The 24,106-nt window shown below is 37.1% G+C and overlaps 1 protein-coding gene across 3 annotated transcripts in view; it reads left to right on the forward strand.

Moving 5' to 3' along the window:
• Positions 1–23,668, forward strand: part of fnip1 (folliculin interacting protein 1) — a 45,502-nt gene extending 21,834 nt beyond the window's left edge. For 2 of the 3 annotated variants that reach the window (XM_073824735.1, XM_073824736.1), the window contains exons 7-18: positions 1,131–1,214; positions 1,565–1,636; positions 5,067–5,202; positions 6,882–7,083; positions 7,171–7,256; positions 12,072–12,218; positions 12,304–12,473; positions 14,231–15,551; positions 18,338–18,503; positions 20,077–20,271; positions 20,778–20,893; positions 22,173–23,668. In XM_073824735.1, coding sequence (XP_073680836.1) covers positions 1,131–1,214; positions 1,565–1,636; positions 5,067–5,202; positions 6,882–7,083; positions 7,171–7,256; positions 12,072–12,218; positions 12,304–12,473; positions 14,231–15,551; positions 18,338–18,503; positions 20,077–20,271; positions 20,778–20,893; positions 22,173–22,251 — 2,774 coding nt within the window. In that variant the 3' untranslated portion in view covers positions 22,252–23,668. The remainder of the gene's footprint in view (positions 1–1,130; positions 1,215–1,564; positions 1,637–5,066; positions 5,203–6,881; positions 7,084–7,170; positions 7,257–12,071; positions 12,219–12,303; positions 12,474–14,230; positions 15,552–18,337; positions 18,504–20,076; positions 20,272–20,777; positions 20,894–22,172) is intronic. The other variant, XM_073824737.1, reaches the window with a different exon arrangement.
• The last annotated feature ends 438 nt before the right edge of the window (positions 23,669–24,106 follow it).

Below are 24,106 nucleotides of genomic sequence, written 5' to 3' on the forward strand. Positions count from 1 at the left end.
CACTTAAAGATATACTTAAGTATATTTGATTGTGCTAAAGTGGTAAAGTGTGCTAAATATTTTGCATTTGAAGACCCACATTTAGACAGTATTTAAAGATTACATAAATCTCATCAATAGTGACATTATTTACATATTTTAGGCTTAATAGAAATGTGCATAGTGCACAAGTAGTACTCCAAATAAAGTTTAATTACAATTTTTATATCAGTCTGTCTCCAGCCTTCGTTCTCCAGACTTAAACTATACTTAGTATAAAATAAATGCATTTTTAAATCTATTACTTTTTGACTAGGGTAAATCTCATGTATATTTAAATTCAGTTTTCAGCAGTGTTTGTTTGCAACACCCACAGAATTGACTGCACAGTTTATTGAATATTGAATTGAGCCTGATTTATTCATAGATTCGGTTGTTCTGTGTGGTGTTGCCATTCATCTGTCTGTCTGTGTCATCCTGACAGCTTCAGATACACTACTTGTCAAAAGTCTGGAGTTATTATGATTTTTAAAATGTTTTCAAAGATGCCTTTTCTGCTCACCGAGATGCATTCAATTGATCAAAACATATTGTAAAACAATAATATTGCTAATATTATTACTCTAAGTAGCTGTTTTCTATATATGTTAAAATGTAATTGATTCCTGTGATCAAAGCTGAATTTTCAGCATCATTACTCCAGTCTTCAGTGTCACATGATCCTTCAGAAATCATTCTAATATGCTAATTTGCTTCTCGGGAAACATTTCTATTGTTATCAATGTTGAAAACAGTTGTGCTGCATTATATTTTAATTGAAACTGTGAAAAGTTTAGAATTTGTAAACTTTTTTGTGACACTGAAGACTAGAGTAACGATGCTGAAAATTCAGATTATAGAAATAAATTACATTTTACTATACATTCACATAGAAGACAGAATTTCAAATTGTAATATTTCACATTTTACTATATTTTTGATTAAATGTATGCAGCCTTGGTGAACAGTGAGTCTTTTTTTTCCAAAAAAAAAAATCAGTAATTCCGGACTTTTGAGCATCTCTATGTCTCTTCCTGTACTTGACTAACAGTTGGATGTGTGTCTTTCTCTTCATTTGTCGTCCTCCTCCTCCTGATCGCGGTACCGTACAGGTTTCTCTCAGCTCTGCAGCCCGCGCCGGGCGCTCTCAGAGCAAGGCCCTCTCCGTCTCATCAAGAGCGCCTCTTTCTTTTCAGGTTGGCGCATGTGTGTATGCATGTGTGTTCACAAGTGTGTGCATGTGGCACTAGTGTTCTATGCATGTGCATCTAAGGCATTTGCTAGTGCTTTGATTATATGACGGCATTTAGGCCGTGTAACTGCTAGATGTGTTCTGGTGTGATCTCTCTAGCTTTGACAAGCCCAGGGTTTCTTTCTACCCCATCCCCCATAATGCACCGGTTTGCCCTCCTTCCTGCCTGCTGCGTGTGCATGTGTTGGTGCGGAGGTAGATCACAGTGGTGATAAGATGTCTGGATGGGTGGTGGGTAGGGATAAGCAAACACTTTCAAATCATCCCTGCATGACTTTCTCTGCTTCCCCTCAGGACATAGTAACCCTATGGACATGCCAGGGAGAGGACTGCATGATGAGAGGGACAGCGGCATCGCACGCTCAGGTGAGTCTGTTTACATGTGCAGATGACATATGGGACACATTTACATTCAAACACGTTTAATGCATGTTTAATGGTTTATTTTTTAGCAGAATTTTCATCACAAAATTTTTCAATTTTCATCCCAAAGTTTTTTTCACAAACAAAAATGAGACGCTAATGAAATAAAACGCGTTTTGAATAACAGAAACTTTAACAAAAATCTATTGACATTTTCGTCAGTGAATAGACCAATTTACTGTAGACGTCTCATGCGCATAGTGGTTGCAGAAAACACTAGTAACAAGTGGAGGTAAATGGGTAAAATCCATGTAATAAGAGAGAAAAAAATATTTTTGTGTCTTTTGGTGTTTAAATCAGAATGCAAATCATTTTTATATTCAGATGACTAAAATGTGACTTAAACCTAAATGGCATTTTAGTCAAAAGACTATGACTAAGACTAAATCAAATTTTGCTGTCTAAATTAACCCTGAATTCTTGGCTACAAGTAAGACAGTGTTATATTTAGGGCTCTATGAATTCTGTTTTATATGTGTTCTCTGCATTCAATTTTAATAGCTTAATTTTAATAATAATGTCTAATCATGGATTTCATAAAACATTTTTGGTGGTAATTATACTAATGCATAAAAATGTAACAATTCAGTTAGTCTTTTAAATGCAATCCAACGTAAATCTAATAATTCCTTTTTTAGGAAACAAAGTGCTACACAACAGTGGTTTACTGTTAAAATAAAAAAGGAAGAAAAATATGTGATATTCCTTAAATAGTGTTTACATGTTTTACTTTACAATAGTAATATATTTGTGTCATAAAACGGAACCTTTATTTTGGCGGGCTGTAGTAAAAATTTTTAGTTTTAGTGTTTCTAATGATAGTTTTTCTCAAATGAATTGGTGAAATACTGGTGAAGTGGCTCTCAGGGCAACTCTGGAGATGAAGTTTGTGTGTTCATATAACCTATGGAGATGCACATGGGCATACATTTTAATTTTTATGTGAACTGTTCCTTTAAAATTTCCAGACATGAGTCCATATCGCCATTTGATTAACTGTGGAGCCCTACTTTTGATTTATTCATCTAATTTCTTTGACATTATACATTAGGTCTAATTTATATTACCAGATTTTGTGAGTCCATCTGCCTTTTCCAATTTGTAGAACTCATAAGGCTCTACACAGTCATGAGTGATCAACAAATATCAGAAGGTTAATGTAAAGAGTTTCTCTGAACAGTATTCTCATGATATTGGCATCAGGACGTTTTCATATTGAACACAGGTTTAAAAATGTGAAAGGATTGGCACCTGACATAGAAAATGCACCCCAGAAATACAGTGCCTTGCAAAAGTATTCATACCCCTTCATTTTTTTTCACGTTTTGTTGCAGCATTATGTTGCTGTGCAGCATTATGTAGCATTATAACTGCTTTAAATTAGTTTTTCCCCACATCAATTTACACTCCATACACCATAATAATGACAAATCAAAAACCAGATTTGCAAATTTTACAAATGTATTAAAAATAAAACACTGAAATAAGTAAATTGCATAAGTATTCATACCCTTAACTCAGTACATAGTTGAAGCACCTTTACAGCCTCAAGTCTTTTTGGGTCTGATGTGACAAGCTTTGCACATCTGCATTTGGCAATTATCTGCCATTCTTTGCCTCACCTTTTCACCTGTCCTAGTTGTTCCAATCGTCTTCCATTATGGATAATGCTTCTGTCAACCTTCAATGCAGCAGATTTTTTTTCTGAACTCTTCCCTAGATCATTGCCTTAACGCAAGTCTGCCGCTGAGCTCTACAGGCAGTTATCTTGACCTCAGGACTTTTTTTTTGCTCTGATATGCATTTTCAGCTGTTAGACCTTTTCTGAGAGGTGTGTGCCTTTCTAAATCAGACTCATTCAAATGAAATTGCCACAGTTTAACTCCACTCGAACTGTAGTAACATCTAGAAGCAATATGAATGCTCCTGAGCTAAATTTCGAGTGTCCCAGAAAAGGGTATGAATACTTATGCAACGGGATCTTTTCAGTTTTTTATTTTTAATAAATTTACACAAATGTTAAAAACCTATTTTTTGCTTTGCCATTATGGAGTAGGGAGTGTAGATTGATGTGGGGAAAAAATGAAGGGGTATGAATAATTTTGCAAGGCACTGTAAGCACTTTCATATGTAGCTGTCATTCTTTCTGTGTCCTAATTTTAAATGACACTACACTAAGGATGTCCTGAAGCTCACAGCACAGGAATATCTTCCCTGTGCCACTGAGATGTGCAGCCTTTTGAAAATGCAGCAGACCTGGAAAAGCTTGTGCAATGGAAAGTGCCCGATGACCTGGGCAGCATAGCAGGGATCTCTCATTCTGGCTAATGCAGCATCACATGCACAGACGTTTATATTTAGCGGTTCCCAAAAGCGCCCGCCTGCACTAGTAAATGAGGAGGCTATATTCAGGCCTGGTTCGGCACACGTGTTTCATCTCCATTGAGCTCTTTGAGCGTGTCACCTCGTTCCGAACATCACTCTCATGCGGCCTCTCTGGTGACCCTAAAAACCTAAATGCTATCAGAGCCTCATCAGTGCTCGTTTCACGTGTTGGGGTGTTTCTTAAAGCAATAGCTCACCCCTAATGAAAATGCACTCCCAAGATGTAGATGAGTTTGTTTCTTCATCAGATTTAGAGAAATGTAGCACCGATGAATCCTCTGCAGTGAATGGGTGCCGTCAGAATAAGACATTACAATAATCCACAAGTATTCCAAACCACTCAAGTCCATCAGTTAACATATTTTGTACTCAAAAGCTATGTGTTTGTAGAGATGAAATCTATTTTTAAGATGTGTTTAACTTCAAAACATTGCTTCCAGCTAAAATGCAAGTACATAATCCATAATAACACCTCCTCCTGTGGAAAAAGTGTCCTCTCACATCAAAATCCACCCACATATTTGTTTTAAGCTGCTTTGGCTTGGTTCTTTAAAGAACCATTTCTTGCTTACCTTTTATAATCTGAAGAACCTTATTTGCCACAAAGAACCTTTTATGAAACAGAAAGGTTCTTCAGATGTTAAAGGTTATTTATGGAACCATTTAGACAAATGGGTTTTTCTATGGCATCGTGAAGCACCTTTATTTTTAAAAGTGTGGATTAGTTGTGGATTGTGATGTTTTTATCAGCTGTTTGGACTCTCATTCTGACGGCACCCATTTACTGCAGAGGATCAATTGGTGAGCAAGTGATGGAAAGTAAATTTTAATATTTGTGTACTATTCCTTTTAAACCTGCAGTAAGAGTTCAGAGACTCAGAAGCGATGCACAGAGAATGTCCTTTCGTTTGCACGTCATGCAAGAGTACTTTATTTTTGGCATGTGTGAGTGTTTCGACTCACTGCTGTTCTCCTCTTCTGTCCACAGCGTCTTTAAGCAGCCTGTTGATCACCCCGTTTCCATCTCCGGGCTCCTCTCTCACCAGCAGCTGTGCTAGTAGCTACCAGCGGCGCTGGTTACGCAGCCAGACCACCAGCCTGGAGAACGGAGTCTTCCCTCGATGGTGCGATTGCAACACTCTCATGCACACATTGCGTTACAGCTATCCTTGGGCATTTATGATGATGTAACCCTGCATCGTCATGTCTCCTGAGCCTAACCGTGATAGAGAGGAGAATTTCACGACAAAGTTTGTCTAATTAAAGCTAGAGAGCGACCGATATATCCTCCTGAGACCCAGCTATATGGCGTTTTTGCCTCTGTAGTGGGCATTATATTTTAGTGAAATACTAAATAATACACCGTCTCCTTGGTCTTTAAAGATGACTAAAATGTATTTAGTGAAAAATTGTACATCCTTATGGAAAATGATAATATTTTGTACTTGTCATTTAAATCTGAATAATTTTCAAATTGTTTATCATAAAGCACCATCTCAGGAAAATGTTATGGGTTTTCAAATCCAAATATGACTTCCTGTTATTGAACAGGACATCATTTCTTACATGTCCACTGAAGAGGACACCAGGACTAAAATCATTTTTATTATGCATTTTGGGAGACATGACAACTGAATAGGAAATTATTGAATTGTGAAATATTAAATACTATTATGAAAATCTGGCCAATTATTATTCCCATTATGACCATTCTGTTTTCAACATCCTGTCCCAACAGCAACACATTCATATGTAAATTAGATACAGTGCATAGATGCACTGTGTTTAATGGGAAAACCAGTTTATGGAAATTTTTACACGTATACTGCATGAAACAAAATGGTATATCAAATCATTTTTGTTGTATGTTTTTTAACATAGTTGAAAATCATCCTTAAAGTTTGGTATAAAAATCCTGAAACCTCAATTTATTTGGTGATTTAAAAAAATCCAATTGTTTTGACTTTTTGATATCTATTCATGCAATTTTTTTTTTTTTAGAAAAACTGAGTCCTAGTGTTTTTCTAATGATCTAAACAATGTAATGGCATGAAAAAATACAAAGTTCACCCAAAATTTTTTTTCTGGGTCTCAGGAGGAAATCAGTTTACCGATATTTTCCCGATATGTAAGCATTTTACCATGATCGGGTATCTTTTTTTTAATAAACAGATAAACAGTTTTGAGAATTGCGGGCAGGGTCGCCATTGCTGCAATAAAATACAATGTTTTGTTTGTTAAAATCCAATATTCAGTGAATTAACATTATCCAGTGACTTATTCTTCACTCTATATATTAAACAGCTTATAAACCAATGAAAACTGTAGTTTAAAATGAAGTTGATCCTGTTCTTTATTTATTTTCTCCATTTGAAAACATTAGACATTCTACATTTATTTAGCTTGTTAGTGTTGCAGCTGATGCTTTTTATAAATAAAATGTTTTTAATTGTTTTAATATGAAGATTAAATCTAACAAAAAAAACTGCAAATATTCAACACTTTTTTTTTTTAAGATGACTGAAAGTAGGAAAAATCAAAATGAAGTATGGACTTTTGTCATTTATTTACTTTATAACAGTGAATAAATATCGGTTATCGGGCACATAAACATGCAAATTATCGGTATCGGTATCGGTTCTAAAATAATTCATAGCATATTCTTGTCTTAACACATGCAAATGTGAGAGAGAAATTAAGAAATGACAAACAGTAGTGATGACTCAGTGCTGTTAAACTTCAGTGTTGGATTCATTTTCGCTCACATTTCCTTGTCTAATCCAGTGTTGTGTTTTCATTTCAGGTCTGTGGAGGAGAGCTTCAACATGTCTGATGAGAACAGCGGGCCGAGTTTGGGCGTCGCCAGGAAGAAAAAGATCGCTATCGGTGTCATCTTCCTGCTCTCACCTAACGAGGAAGAGAACGCCAAGTTCCAGGACTTTTTCTTCTCTCACTTTCCTCTCTTTGAGAGTCACATGAACAAACTCAAAAGTGCCATCGAGCAGGTTAGACATGATTCGAGCTTTTGTGGTTTCCCTGCGGCATCTGTTGCGTCTCTCTTACGTTGTTTGTGCCTCTCTGTTTGTTTGAAGGCTATGATACTGAGCCGCAGGTCAGCTGATGCCAGCCAGAGAGCCTTGGCTTACAGTCGCATGGTGGACGGCCTCAATGAGTTTCGGTGAGATTGTGGTGACATGTCTGCGGACGCTGCTCACCAGGTGTTTTGTTATTTGCATCCACTCAAAGTCCAGCCAAGGTTTACTGGACACTTAATCCACTAATCCGCTCATGTGACATGAGACATGCAACTCTGATCTAAGAGTGCCTTCATATACATTGACTGAATCCAGATATTTTCTTGCTTTAGTGCTGAGATCAGCTTGGGAGGCGTTACTGGAGGTAACACTGAGCACTATGACCTTTGACACGATTCACACGATAACTCGTGTATCATGTTCAGGGCAACAAGAAACGTAATGCACTCAAAGAAATAAAAACATAAATCAACCTGTCAATCATTTTAGAGATGTTACATTTTTGAAATTCTGTCATTCTAATAAAGCATTGTTTTCATGCCTTGCTCAGACTGTCAGTCCAAATCCAGTGATGTTTTGTTGGTATGTCTATGCTTAAAACAGTAACAGCAAAGCTTTTGCAAAGTTTGCAATACAGATGGTGTCTTACACGCTGTCATGCTTGATTATATTATGTATTAGGAGGCAGCGGCAGAACATAGGAAGCTGAAATGCATACATTCTCAGCCGGTCTCAGCTCAATGAATTGTGTAGATCAGCTTTGTTATTTTCCACTTGACTTGCACTTCACAACAATGCAGTCTTGTTTATGCAAAGATATTCAGCAGCATCTGACACGTTTACGTTTTAAGTGGCACGAGAAAGTGACGTTGACTAAAAAGCTATGCTAAATCTGATCTGAGCAGTCAGATTGAAACAGATTTCCAGAATTGCGATTGGAAAAGGATTTCAAAACTTTTTCTTTTTGACATTCACACTGGCTAAATATGATATGATCATAATTTGGGCTGACAGTCTGAATAAGGCTATATTGATGCCAACTACACTTCCAGTCAAAAGTTTTTTAATGTTTTAAAAGAAGTCTTTTCTACTTACCAAGCCTGCATTTATTTGATCCAAAATGGAGCAAAAGCAGTAATATTGTGAAATCTTTTCTATTTATAGTAACTGTTTTCTATTTGAATATATTTTAAAATGTAATTTATTCCTGATTTCAAAGCTGATTTTTTAAAAATATTACTCCAGTCTTCAGTGTCACACGATCCTACAGAAATCATTCTAATATTCTGATATGTTTTATTATTATTATCAATATTCAAAACTGTTGAGTGCTTTTTAATATATTTTAGGATTATTTAATGAATAAAAGATCAGCATGTATCTGAAATAAAAAGCTTTTGTAACATTATACACTATACCAATTAAAAGCTTAGAGTCAGTATGCGTTTTGTTTTTGTTTGAGAAAAGAAATGATTTTTATTAATGATTTTATTTAGCAGGGATGCTTTAAGTTGATTAAAAGTTATTATTAAGACATTTCTAATGTTACAAAAGATTTATATTTCAGCTTTTCTTCTGAACCTTCTATTCATCAAAGAAGTTGTTTTTAACTATAATAATACATACAAATCAGAATATTAGAATGATTTCTGAAGGATCATGTGACTGGAGTAATGTTGCTAAAAGTTCAGCTTTGAAATCACAGGAATAAATTACATTTTAAAATATATTAAAATAGAAAACAGTTATTTTAAATAGTAAAAATATTTCAAAATTTTACTGTTTTGCTTTACTTTGGATTAAATAAATGCAGGCTTGGTGAGCAGAAAAGACTTATTTGAAAAACATTACAAATCTTACTGTTCAAAAACTTTTGACTGGTAGTGTATTTTTGTAGATTAATTCTCCTGAGAGTGAAACATTGCATCCCTTGCAGCACCATTTGACCGAAATGTTCAAAAACTGCAGAAATTAAATGCATTTGTATTAAGAATTTAGTCTTTTTTTTTTTTCTTCAAAACGTGATTTCAGTTACCAAAAATTTAGATTGATCTCTAATACAAATATGAAAATTAAGACTGATTACCCCTTGTTTATTGCTAGTTGGTGAAACTAGTTCTTAAGACACAGTCTTAACATAGTGACTATGTTTATGCAACTGGCCCCGATTCTAAAATGTCTTGCATAGAAACATAGCAGAAGGCCGTGTGAGTGTGCACTTCACTCCTGCTCTGTGTAAAATAAGCTTGATCCGTGTCAGTGCTTCAGAGGTGATCCACTATGCACCCTCTCATACTTCCAAGTCATATGCTTGTTGGTCCGCGGCCAGAGCAACCTGACCCCAGTGCCACAGAAACCGTATCTCCCTCACACACTGTCAGGACGGACCAGAATAGTCAATAATGTGCAAGTGAACAGACAAACAAATATTTCAGATTTCCCACCTCTAGCTGGCTAATTATACACCTTGGTGTTGTGAAGTCAGAGATCTGGAAAGATGAAGGCTTGATTGTTGTGCATCAGTGTGTGGTTTTAATTGTGGAAATCAGTTGGTCAACAATCAGATGTTCACATTTTTGTTAGGACAGTGGGATTGAATTTAATCTAGGTGTAAAATACAGTGAGAACAGGCTTTACTTAAAGGAGAAGTTCACTTACAGAACAAAAATGTACAGATAATGTACTCACCCCCTTGTCATCCAAGATGTTCATGTCTTTCTTTCTTCAGTCACAATGAAATAGTTTTTTGAGGAAAATATTTTTGGATTTTTCTCCATATTGGATTTCTCAGGAACTTCCAAAACGCAGCTTAAATGCAGCTTCAGACAATCCCAAATGTGGCTGTAAACGATCCCAGATGAGGATGGGTCTTATTTAGCAAAACAATTGGTTATTATTTTTTTTTAATTAAAATGTATATATTTTTTAACCTCAAATGCTCGTCCTGTCTTGCTCTGCCTGAACTGTTTTTTTCAGGTTTAAGGTTTTCTCCCTCAACTTCAAAATCATCCTGCATCACTGTTTTAATTTTTTTTTTGTTAAGGGTGTTTGATAATCTTTGCATGTTTACTTTGCAATCACTGGGTCAGTACTTCTGCTGCAATGTAGGATGATTTTTGAAGGTGAGGAAGAAAATATGATGGGAGTTCAGACAGAGCAAGACAAGATGAGCGTTTGAGATTAAAAAGTATATAAATTGTCATTTAAAAAAAAAAGAACCGATCGTTTTGCTACTTAACTTCTTCCTTGGCTGGGATTGTTTAGAGTCCTTTGAAGCTGCATTTAAACTGCGTTTTGGAAGTTCAAACTAAGGTCACCATAGAAGTCCTTTATATGGAGAAAAATCCTTAAATGTTTTCTTAGAAAAACATAATTTCTTTACGACTGAAGAAAGAAAGAAATGAACATCTTGGATGACAAGGGGGTGAGTACATTATCTGAATATATCTAATCAAAATTTTATATAGTGTTGTTTTACTTTCATTTAATGTAGATGCAGCTGTATAACAATACATGACTTTTTGAATAGTAACACAAATGAACGCAAACGTACCAGTGACATTTAACATTTTAATATATAGCATGGCTTTATAACACTTGAAGCTTGAGGTTGTGAATTCCTATAATCCCAAATTGCTTAAAGGGATAGTTGACCTAAAATGTAAATGTGATGTTTATCTGCTTACCCCCCAGGGCATCCTAGATGAAGGCGACTTTGTTTCTTCAGTAGAACACAAATGAAGATTTTTTTTTTTTTGATAATATATTGGCAATCAATGGGAACCACGGTTTGAGAGTCAAAAAACATACACAGACAAAGCTAAATTAAACACTGTGGCTCATTCCGATACATTGAGGTGTTAAGATGTCAAACAATCAGTCTGTCCAAGAAACTGAACAGTATTTATATCATCTTTTACCTCTGATCCACCACAATGTCCAACTGTCCAAATTTTCAGCCGGATCGACTGAAGTTATGGCTGCTTGCTCTTCGTCACGCGTCGGCTGTTGTGAATGTACTCAGGACAGTTGGACGGTGGATCAGAAGTAATAAATTATATAAATACAGTTCAGTTTCTTGTACAGACCAATCTTTTTGTGTCTTAACACCTTAATGTATCGTCACAAGCCGCAGGGTTTAATTTGGTTTTGTCTGTGTATGTTTTTTTGACTCTCAAATCCATGGGTCTCATTGACTGCCATTATATGACTGACAGACTGCAACGGTTTGAGTTAAAAACCTTAATTTGTGTTCTACTGAAGAAACAAAGTCACCTACATCTTGCCCTGGGGGTAAGCAGATAAACATCTAATTTTCATTTTTGGGTGAACTATCCCTTTAAATAATCACCTGGGCCTGATTTGAAGCGACAAACGTTTAGTGCGTGTCATGTTCTGTCAGTCCTCATTTCAGAGTTTAGGTTCATGAAAGTAGACCTTAGAGCTTCATAACTCTTACCTAATCCAGTGCTAAAAATGTTCTGTCCGTCTGCTGTTGCATGAATCTTTTTATAGGTCACTACACACTAACTTCAGTACTGGGAAGTGTAGTACGCCTTGGGCGTTTTCTTCCAAGTGCCAGCTTGTTGGCAACACACTCGGGAGTTTGTGCAAACATCTGCATCTTTCCCAGTGCATAATCAGCACAAGCTTTGCTTGTAATGGTAAACAACGTGTGGGAGATCTTTGTACTGTGCTGTGTTGGATTTATTTTGTGCATATTGAAGTGGAAAAAGCACATTTTGTTTTGCAAGAGCAGTCCAACTCGTGACTGCAGTCTTTTCTGATCTCCTACCATTTTGAGTGTTAAGCTCTGGACCGCGGCCCATATTTTTGGGCTGCGTGACATTTGCAAAAGTTAAATATGCTGCAAAGGTCTTTCCCAGCTGGGGCAGCCCTGTTTCACTGAAGCGCTCTTTGTTTCAGCTGTTGACAAAAGCTCTTCTGTCTCACTGTAGGACGACCATCTGCAACCTGTACACCATGCCGCGTGTGTCTGAGCCCGTCTGGCTCACCATGATGTCGGGTCCGCCTGAGAAGAACCAGCTTTGTGGACAGTTCATGAGGGAGCTGGCTCTGCTCATGGAGCAAGCCTCCAAGAACCAGTTGAGTAGCGTAACGCATTCTCCTCAAGCCGTCGAACGCTCTTGATAAGTGTGACTGTAACAGTCTTCTGTCTTCTCCCTTTAGATTCCTTCCTGCACTTCTCACTGCGGTTCTCACAAACCATCTCGCCTGGGTTCCCACGGTCATGCCCAATGGTCAGCCACCCTTAAAGATCTTCCTGGAGAAGCACTCTTCACAGAGCGTGGACATGCTGGCAAAAACACATCCCTACAACCCTCTTTGGGCACAGCTTGGTAAATGAAGCATGCAAGAGTGCAAATATGTGTGCATTTCGCCACCTAGTGGAGTGTTGATGGAAATGACTTGGCACAGTGAGCTGTAGAGCAGGGTTTCCCAGCTCTCTCTGGAGGCACACATCAATCTGACCCATCCATTTCAGGACATGGAGTCTCTACTAATGAGGTGCCTCCAGGAACAGGGTTGGGAAACATTGCATTTGAGCAGGAGCTTCAATCCTGCCGTCCTGCAGAGTTTAGCTTTAACCTGAATCAAACACAACGGAACCAGCTATTTAAGGTGCTCAGGATTGTTTGAAGCAAATCGGAGATAAGCTTTGTAGGATGTTTTAATTTACTAGTCAGGAAACTGTCTTTAATTGCAAAATCGGTGCTCACTACTAGGCATGTAAAAATAGTCTCACGATAATATCTAGATATGCAATGCAAAAAAATAATTTTCTTACTTAGATTTTTTGTTTCCAGCCAAAATATCTACAAATTCTTAAATGAAGAAGGATTTTCTTGACGAGTAAAAATTGTCTTGTTTTTAGAAAAAAACAAGTCAAATTTAAGTGCATTTTTGCTTGAAACAAGCAAAATATTCTGCCAATGGAAAGCAAACAAATTATTTCAAACAGAAAATAAGATTATTTTTCTCACCCCAGTGGCAGATTATTTTGCTTATTTCAAGCAAAAACGCACATAATTTTGACCTGCTTTGTCTGAAAACACGACAATCATTTTTACTTGTCTAGAAAATCCTTCTTGATTTAAGAGTTTTTAGATATTTTGGCTGGAAACAAGACAAAAAACTAAGTAAGAAAAGCATTTTTTGCAGTGTACACCTCCACACAGTAAGTAATGTTTGGAATTATGAGCACACAATACAATATATATAAAGTTTTTCAGTTAAAAATGATTTTATTCTATTTAATATTGACATTTTAGTTTTTAACATTTGTGGTTTCCAACATAATGTATGATCAGTTATAACACCCAAAAATTTGTTTTTATACACTCTTTCTATTTCCTGTTAATCCTTAAGGGGAGAAACTACAGGCAAAAACTGTTTCATGCACCAATCAAGTTTGAGATTTTGGGCTTTTTGGGTTTTCAAAGTGTTTTTTCAAACTAGTGGAAAGAAAACATAAAAAAAAAACACTTGTGTTTTTCATATAGCACTTGATTTTGTTTCGATAGATTTCAATTACAATACATATTTTTAAAAGCTGTTTTCTCAAAATGATTTTTTTCTCCTACACTGAGCCATAACTCTCCACTTCAGTAGCACTTACACACACCAAACTTTACATTGTTATTCCTGTCTATATGCTGAAGGTTTTTACAGAGGGATTTGTTTATATATAATTTGCTTAATTTTATACAAGATTTTATTCCCCAGAAAATGGTAAAAAATATAGTGTTTCCTGTTTTAAGTTTTTTCTGAATTATGTTGTAACGAAATAAGATACCCAAAATCCCCTCTGTAAAAACTTTTGACTCCAATATGTCATTTCCTTCATTTGCATATTTATATTTAACATTTTAGAAAACTTGTAAAACAAGAAATGTTTGCAATTATCAAAGTAACCAATCAACTGGGTAAGTAAGGTGATAACTATTAGTTTTTTTTTTTTTTTAATTAACCCTATTTACCTGCAGTGTCTCGCCTTAATTTAACTTTAGTGTTACTTTGGCGATAACTAAATATTATGAACTTTGTTTTACTGAAGTTCAATGAAAGTCTATTAATAATGTTGTTTTTGCTGCAGGTGATCTGTACGGGGCAATCGGCTCACCTGTGCGTCTGTCCCGTACGGTGGTGGTTGGTCGAAGACAGGAGCTGGTGCAGCGTCTTCTCTATGTACTGACCTACTTCATCCGCTGCTCGGAGTTACTGGAAACACACCTGCTGGAGAGCGCAGAGGATGAAGCCATCGTGATGCCCGGCTCGCTCATCACCACGTCTCTGCGCCGCGGAGAAGTGGAGGAGTCCGACTATGTGCTGGTCACCATGCACAAGCCAAGCCAAGACTATCTGTCCCAGGGTGCTGAAACAGAGGATGGCTACCCCTCTGATGACAATAGCTTACAGAGCAGCACATATATGGACACAGAGGCCACAGATGAACACAAGCGTCTGCATAGCGCCGTACCAGAAGCGGAACGAGTCAGTGACGCACCTGTCTGCAGAGATGCAGGGAGCCCACGGCTCGAGGCTCGACTGGAAACCGTGGTGAAAGTCGGCTCCACCTCACCATGTGAGAGAAGAGCTTCGCTCGAGGTTCAAGGGGACGTTCGGCCTGAGGTTGAATCTGGTGGCGTGCCCATCAGGATCTTCCATTCATCAGATATCCTGCTAGAGAAGAAGCCCCCCGACAAGACCTTTGAGAACGCCGGGAGCGAGCCCTCCGCTAAAGTCACATTCCTCATCGGAGACTCGATGTCTCCTGAATCTGACATGGAGAGTCGACAACAAAAGCTGGAGGACGAGATCAAGAAACACAAGAAGCTTCTCAAGGACATCCAGCAGAAACAGTGTAACACTGAGGCTAAAGTGGACCAAATCAAGACCAACGATACTAAGACAGGCTTGTCCTTCACTAGAAAGGCGTCTCAGTGGTGTCCAAAAGGGCAAGGGGACTGCATGGACATGTTTGACGAGTATTTCAACGATGACAATCCTGTCGAGACCAGGACTATTGACGATGTCTACCAAACAAATGCTCAAACAGGGTTGAAAGTCGTAGGAAAAGATGTCCCAAACCTCCAAGGCTCGCGGGTGGACAAAGACGGCTGTAAGTGCGATGCAGGAGACAGCGCGGGCTGCTGTAAAACCTGCTGTTGTGTTGAGCAGGACAAGGGGATTGAGATGTCGCTGAGTGTCCCTATACAAGGCAATGTCGGGGAGAAGAAGAAAGCGGTTCCTCTGAACGACTGGGAGATCCCACGCAACGAGAGCTCGGACAGTGCGCTGGGGGACAGCGAGAGTGAAGACGCTGGACTGGAGCTGCCCAGACAAGGGCCCGATGAGACGTTCTATGGTGATGATCAGGCTGACTGGCAGGATGAGCTGGAGGTGCCGCTACCCGGGTAAGAGCGGAGAGGATTATCGGAACTTCTGTATGAGTTATTCTCAACAACAGACCAACTTAGAGTAGACGTAACGGTGATCTCACTTGCAGCTGCACACATAGTGGTGTCAGAAAACACTGGTAACAAGTGGAGTTAAATGGGTAAAATCCACAAAATAAGAGAGAGAAAAAAATATTTTTGTGCTTTTTGATGTCAAAATCGGAATGCAAATAATTTATGAAATACTGCCATCAAAGACTGCGTTTAAAGCCAAACAGATATTTAAATGATGAAAACTGCAATGATTACTCATACATTTGATTTAAACAATAGGCTTACGTGATATTCACATATGCTGTTCATAGGAGACGTATTGTATTAGCTCTGCAGTTACAGCATGAAATATTATTTAAACTTATTACTAATTTCATTTTTACATAACATTTATTTATTTTATCTCACAATTCAGACTTTTTTCTCTCGGAAATGCAAGTTTATATCTCATAATTCTCCTAATTGTCTTCTGCAACCATGCTGCACACGCATCCCGAATGCTTACAAACCGATAATTGGTCTATATCAGGGGTTTTCAAACCTGTCCTGGAGCCTCCCCTGCCCTGCACATTTTGTATGTCTCCCTTATTAGGCACACCCAATTCAGGTCTTGCAGTCTCTACTAATGAGCTGATGATTTGAATCAGGTGTATTAGATGAGAGAGACAAGCAAAATGTGCAGGGCAGGGGAGGCTCCAGGGCAGGTTTGAAAACCCCTGGTCTATATGGAATGAGACAAAACCATTTATTTTGAAATACAGTAATTTGATATGAGTGCATCTGAATGATTTAGAATGATGTAGAATTGCCTGCATGGTTACTTTCGCTATATTTGTATTTTAATTGCCTGTAATATAAACATTGTTTAATTGAACAACAATTAGGAGGATGTTAACAAAAAAAAACCTGAGAAAATATGTGACCCTGGACTAGGGCTGCACGATTAATCGTTTTTAAACCGAAATCGCGATTTGAAAGGGTGCGATTTTCAAATCGCAAGAGCTGCGATTATTTCGATTTATTATCAAATGTGGTAACAAGCATATAAGTCGTTTTTGACAGGTCACTTCAAGTGCATATTACGTCTTCATGCTTATATTACGTTTGATGCAGAGTTTAACCAATAGGGGGCATTTTAACACTGCATGTAGAGACATGCACGGGACGTATTTTTCAGTCCCGCCTCCGCAGAAATATGTTGATCTCGGTCCGTTCCTACCTCGACATTCATGTTTTGTCCCGCTCCTGCCCGCATAAAAGTAACCTATATAGTTTTTTTTTTTCAGTACATCAATTGAATTTACATGAAACCGTTTTGTAACATCTGGTAAGTTTCACAAAACCCCAGCATAAACGTCCCCGATAAAATATTTGTTATATAGGCTAAGCATCAACATTCACAAACCACTGTTATTCTTAACAGAATTAAGAGCAAGCATGAGCTACTGTGTGTATCCAGAGCAGAATGCAAGCAGACAAAGCTAAAGTTGACATCTCAGTTCATTTGCGATCTCATAAAGCTCTAACACAAACGATGAATCTTTCACAATGTCTACACTTCGTGTGTTTTAATTCGCGAGCACGCAATATTCAGCACTGTGCAAGAATGTTTGAGCAGTGAGTGGATTCTAACTTAAACACCTGACTGCCTATCCTTGTGCTTACTGATAATAGCTGTAAGTTGTATACTAGTTGTTCTTGCTGCTTTTGTGCAATAGATGAATAACAATATTTTGCTTTTTAGATATTTCTATTTTGCGGGGATCCCGCGAATCATTTTATTTTCCCGCGTCCCGAACAGCCGCACTCGTCCATCAAGTTTTGTCCCGCGCCGCAGTCGGTTGCGTCGGGTCCCGCTATACTCCCGTAGGAGTGCAGGTCTCTACTGCATGTACTGAGCAAATAACGTTAACGCCATTTGGAAAAGATGAGCGGGAGCAGCGGCTCAACTTCCCAACAAAGTGTCTCTTAATGTAGGTTATCATCAGTGTTTTACTGATGTAAAATTGTTTACAGTGTGTTTGGATTCCTAAAAGTTTAAGATTTTAATAATATTTTATTATATAATTTTAATTGTTAATTTAATTTTATTTAAGATACTGTAGTTATTTTCTTAATTTGTCATGATAACTGACAACTTTATTTTAAAAAAGGCAACAATGTTTAAGAGGTTTTAAATAAACAGTAGAACAGTGTAGCATACTTTGTGATTATGCTTGGTCTTTCTTTGGTTCTGTTAAAACCACCATATCAAACCTGTAGCTCTTTTATGAAATAGTAGTAAATCGCATTTTAAATCGCAAATCGCAATTTTGATCAGAAAAATCGCAATTAGATTTTTTCTCCAAATCGTGCAGCCCTACCCTGGACCATAAAACCAGTCAAAAGGGTAATTTTTTACGTCGGTTTACATTGACCTGAGGTTGCTAAAAAAATCTAAATATTAAGAAAGTTGCCCTTAAAGTTGTCTAAAGTTCTTAGTAATGCATATTACTGATAAAAAAAATTAATTTTGATATATTTATGGTAGGAAACATCTTCTTTACTAAATATCTTAATGGTTTTTGGCATAAAAGAAAAAATGATATTTTTGACACATGCAATGTATTTTTGGCTATTGCTACAAATACACCAGTGCTACGTAAGACTGGTTTCATAGTCCAAGGTCACATATTCCAATCAGCCCAAAAATACAGAGATATGATGTTGATAATAAATGTTAATAATGAACAAGGTTATCTGTTTTCTAGAGCAAAGCTGGTGGAGAACTACTCTAAACCAAGCATTGCCAACTTTGGGAGGTCGTTGTTTGGAGGATACTGTCCCACGTACGTCCCAGACTTTATTCTGCATGGAGCCCCCAATGATGAGAAACTGAGGCAGAACCTGGTGTCAGATCTGGCCCATGCTGTGCAGGTAAATACCACCTCCAGTAGGGCACCAACTGGCAACCTGCCTAACACTTGAAGTGTCATATTACTGTTGCACATAGTTATGGATGGGTAAGATTATGTAATGACAATTATTGGCAACAAATTTGTTGATCATCTAATCAAATCTCTGCCAGAGTTATTTTAGTTTTCAAAAACTAAAACTGCAGTGCGTGCATAACTATTAGGCACATTGATATTCTGGTTGTATTTATTTTTCAAGCACATTTTAGCAATTCCAAAACCACATCAATCTTAACTGCCATTAATTTTGTTTAATCTTTTAAAAGGTATATATAATTGTAGATTAAGGCTGGAAGCAAAAAACTCATTATATTCAGGTGTGCATAATTATTAGGTACATTTTCTTTTGCAGATAAAATGAACCAAAAAAGAGATTTAACTCAGACTTAAATGTCAAAAACGCCCATGAGAAGGATGCAATACTAATGCAATACTAGAATTTGCAAAGTTAAGGCATGACAACAGCGAAATGCTATTGGGTGAGCACAGTCAGAAATACTGGTGGAGAAAAAAAAAACATGTTAACTGCAAAAGAATTAAGAATTAGGGTGAAATATTAGGTGTGAAACCAAAAGGAACCAGATGGAACCATTTTCCAGAACTGCAACCTACCTTGAGTCTTTAGAAGTGCAATGTGTCAGGTTCTCAGAGACTTTGCTTGGGGCAAAAAAAATCCTAAAAAATGACCTAAACTTAAGAATAACTGGCTGAAGTGTTGTGAAATACATGCAGACTGATTTCTTTATAGGCTATTTAGACATGTAAGTTGAGAGTGACTCTTGAAGGACCAGCATCACATCCTCTTGTACAAACTCTTTCAACAATTTATCTTCCAGAGTCTGGCAGTAAGTTTTGGGAGTTCATTTTTAGTCTATTTCCTATCCTGAAAAGTCTTGCAGAAATGGATAAAAAAATGAACTCCCAAAACGTATTAGCAGTCTGTGCTTATTCTAGTATTGCATTAGTATTGCATCTTTCTCATGGGTATTTAATAATATGTGACTTTTCAGTCTGTGTTGAATTTCTTTTGGCTGATTTTATTTGTAATAGAAAACATGCCTAATAATTCCGCACACTCTCAGCCTTCATCTACAATTATATATCACTTATAAATGATTACATACAAAATGAATAGTAATTACTAAGATTGATGTGGTTTGGAATTGGTGGAAATGTGCTTGGAAAAATAATATGACCGGAATATCAACATGCCAAATAATTATGCACGCGCTGTAATATTAAAAAACATTTTAAATGTGTTGTTTTCAATAAATTAAAATATTAAAATATTTTATTTCTTCTAGTGGCAAAATTATCGTTTCTCATTTTTATTTTAAAGGCATTGTTTACCCAAAAATGAAAATTCATTAATTACTCACCCGTAAGACGTCATCTTCAGAACACAAATTAAGATATTTTGATAAAATCCAAAAAAACGACAAAAAAAAAAACTGAAATTAAAATGAAAGCATAATATAAAGTAAAAATAGCTTGAGTATTCAAAATATGAATAAAGCTGAATTGTTGTTGTGCAGCATCCAGTGCTGGATGAGCCCATTGCGGAGGCCGTCTGCATTATCGCAGACACAGATAAGTGGAGCGTTCAGGTGGCCAGCAGCCAGAGACGACCCTCCGACAAGCTGGGCAAAGAGGTGCTGGTGTCCAACCTCGTGTCCAACCTGCTCCAGTCCACCTACCAGCTCTACCGCCTCAACCTGTCTCCAAACTTTGTGAGTGCAACTTTCTCACATTTATGCATATCACAGTTGCATGATATTATCAGAACATTTTCGAAATTGGCCGGTTAAAAAGCTAAAGATTGGCATTGGCCCAATTTGAAAAATTACACTGAAATGCCTTGTCGATAAGACACATCAACAGAGTGGACATTCTTGAAAGAACCTTTGTCTAAATGGTGATTAGATTCAGTGTTTTGGATCACTGCATTTAATTTGATAATGTACATCCAGCATGATGCTTGATGTTGAAGGAGAGCATCAGAAGTTGTAATCTTATGGTTTTGGTAAACAATATTGATAAAATGCTTAACTTTATTCATGTATCCTTGATTCACGTGCTACTGCAAATCATTTCAAGCACATAGACATCAAAACATGCAGGGCTTTGGACTTCTCTTTTGAAATGAACAGTTTGAAGCTAAACTCTACAGTTTAGCATACAGTTGGTATGAAGTCTGTTCAGTGTGTGACACAAGCTCTCTCGCTGTTGTGTTCAGTGTATAATGCATCTGGAGGACCGGCTGCAGGAACTTTACTTCAAGAGCAAAATGCTGGCAGAGTACTTGAAAGGACAGACCAGGGTGCATGTGAAGGAGCTGGGCATGGTTCTAGGGTAAGAATACATGCATCTTTGTAGCAGTTGGTTGACCAATGTTTTTAAATTACAGTTGCAGTCAAATGTTTACACACACCTTGCAGAATCTGCAAAATGTTAATTATTTTATTAAAATAGGAGGGATCATACAAAATGCATGTTGTTTTTTATTTAGTACGGACTTGAATAAGACACTTCACATAAAAGAGATTTACATACAGTCCACAAAAGAAAATAATAGTTGAATTTATAAAAATGAACCCGTTCAAAAGTTTACATTTCAAAAGTTTTTTCTTTAGTGATAGTTGTTCATGAGTCTCTTGTTTGTCCTGAACAGTTAAACTGCCTGCTGTTCTTCAGAAAAAAATTTCAGGTCCCACATATTCTTTGGTTTTCAAGCATTTTTGTGAATTTGAACCCTTTCCAACAATGACTGTATTGATGTTGAGATCCATCTTTTCACACTGAGGCCAACTGAGGGACTCATATGCAACTATTACAGAAGGTTCAAACACTCACCGATGCTCCAGAAGGAAAAACAATGCATTAAGAGCCAGGGGTGAAAACTTTTGAACAGAATAAAATCTTATTTTACCTGAATATCAAATTTTTTTCATTTAGTACCGCCCTTCAGAAGCTACAGAAGATATTGACATGTTTCCCAGAAGACAAAATAAGTATAAGATGATAAAATAAAATAAGTTAAATTTACCCTGATCTTTCCAAAAGTTTTCACCCCCTAGCTTAATGCATGGTGTTCTCTTCTGGAGCATCAGTGAGTGTTTGAACCTTCTGTAATAGTTGCATATGAGTCCCTCAGTTGTCCTCAGTGATGGTTCTTAAAATTATACAGTCATTGTTGGAAAGGGTTCAAAAACACAAAAATGCTGAAAAACCACAGAATTTGTGGGACCTGAAGGATTTTTCTGAAGAACCGCAGACAGTTTAACTGCTATCAGTTTAGACAACTATCACTAAACAAAAAAACAGCTGTGGATCATTCAACTATTCTCTTGTGGATTGTATGTAAATGTTTTTTTATTTTATGTGAAATATCTTTTAGGGCAGTACTAAATAAAAAATAACATGCATTTTGTGTTTTCTCTAAAGTAATTAACATTTTACAGATTCTGCAAGGTGTATGTAAACTTTTGACTTTAACTGTATCAGCATTATGCCAGAAATTGGTATTCACGTTTGTACTGTCTTTTAAATTTATAAATGGTCTGATCAATAAGACATTGGCCATCAAAATAAACCCCCTTTTTTTTTAATCTGATCTCCTTTATTCCCACAGGATCGAGTCGAACGATCTGCCCCTGTTAGCGGCCATAGCGAGCACACACTCTCCATACGTGGCTCAGATTCTCCTGTAGGCAACGTGGAGAGCAAGAGAGACTCCATTCCCCCGCTGGCAGATGGGTCGGGTCCTCCAGGTTCGGTACGCCCGGACGGGGCCCTCAGAGCCCCCTGAGACTCCTGGAGCAGGGAGGCGGTTGAGCTGGTGTTCATTGGGAGCAGTCTCAGGGTGAGCAGACTGCAGGACAGACGCTCTGCCTCTAGATGGCGACTGAGCTGCGACGCTCAAAACCCAGACGTTCCCAAAAAGTGATCTGGGTATATAACTTTCAACAATGGACACATGGAGTATATTTTTTAATTCCATAAACCGCATTTTGTTTTATTTCTTGTTCCTTTACACAATGTAAGAATGTAGAAGCCAAAGAAGATATCCAAGCAGCCCTTGCATACATCAAGAACAAATAACTGAAGCTGTTCGTGGCACTTCTTCAAATCAATGTAGGAAGCAAAGACTTGGTTCTAAAATCAGTTTTATGATTTTAAATGAATATATCAAGGACTGTTCTCAATCGATTGTGGCAGTGAGTGATCATGTGATATTCCTTTCTGTGTGTTTACAAGCAAACTATCCCTGTCAGAATGAGCTCTACCTCACACCTTCAGTATCACACACGGTAAATGAAACATTTGAGGTCAAATTTTAATTTTTTGGTTTTCAGTCTGCCAATAAAGATGAAACCATGGCACGAATTTCCCATCTATGAGCTCTGAGGATTTCATTTTTTTATTTTGGGGGGGGGGGGCAGTGTCACTTTAGCAGTAAGTGTTTACCTGTCCTGTGGAAATGATTAGGAGATGTGTTTTTATTTAGTGAATAATCATTGAGACACGACATGCTGGTCGAGAGAAAAGCGACGGTCGCCAATCACTACGTTGGGATTTGTGCTGGACCCTTTTTTAACACTGATCCAGGGACATTCAACAATCATCTTTTATTTTCAGGATTGAAATGCTGAAACCTTTTCATGTCTCTTCTTCGCTTGCAGACTGATTGTTTACTGATGGAAGAACTGAGAGAAATAGATGACAAATCAGTTCATGACTTGCATAGATGTTTATGATTGGTTGGGTCAAACCAAACATCTAAGTCTTAATCGACGAAAAAAACAACAGCACAAGCTTTGCAAGGTTATTTTAGCTGGTTAAAATATGAAATATGTACGAGTTGCTTCGATGGGAAACATTTTGTATTTAAAAAAAAAAAAATCTATATCCATTTGTCTTCTCCAGAATGTGTATTTATATCTAATTATTTCTTTATACTAAAAGGCATTTAATTTATTTACTTGGCATGCATTGGTAAATGTTAGCTGTATATACTGCATAGATATTCTTGATGTATTTGTACATAATGCCCCTCTTTTTGACCTTATCTTTGTTTCCCAGTTTTTATGGGAATATTGTGCAATAAATATGCCAACAGTACAAATATATGATGTTTATTTTTACTCGTATTATCTGTCTGTCCATCTGTGCGTTCATCCATAGTGGGGTCTGAAATGGTGAGATCATATTGGAACTATCAGAGTAAAGTATTCATAATCCTAGAATGATAAGTCATTAGATCAACTGGTGTAACATGAAAAAGAATCAAGATTGCATAAAATCAGATGAGTAAACTTTTTGTAAAGGTCACATTTCATTTCCTTTTTCAACTTCCAATGTTTTATAAACATGTCAATAAATATAAGAAGCACTTGACAATTATACTCAATAACTTATGCTTTATATTAGTAAATATATATAATACATAATGCACAACTGCTTAATCAGTGTAGTGTAGTTTGCACTGGGAGTGTCTCTGAAATCCAGGTTATTTCACCATCAAATAAACCTTGAATCTGTTGATTGACCCTTGCTTACTCAGTC

Source organism: Garra rufa, chromosome 19 (assembly GCF_049309525.1).
Source record: "Garra rufa chromosome 19, GarRuf1.0, whole genome shotgun sequence".
Classification (NCBI taxonomy): domain Eukaryota; kingdom Metazoa; phylum Chordata; class Actinopteri; order Cypriniformes; family Cyprinidae; genus Garra; species Garra rufa.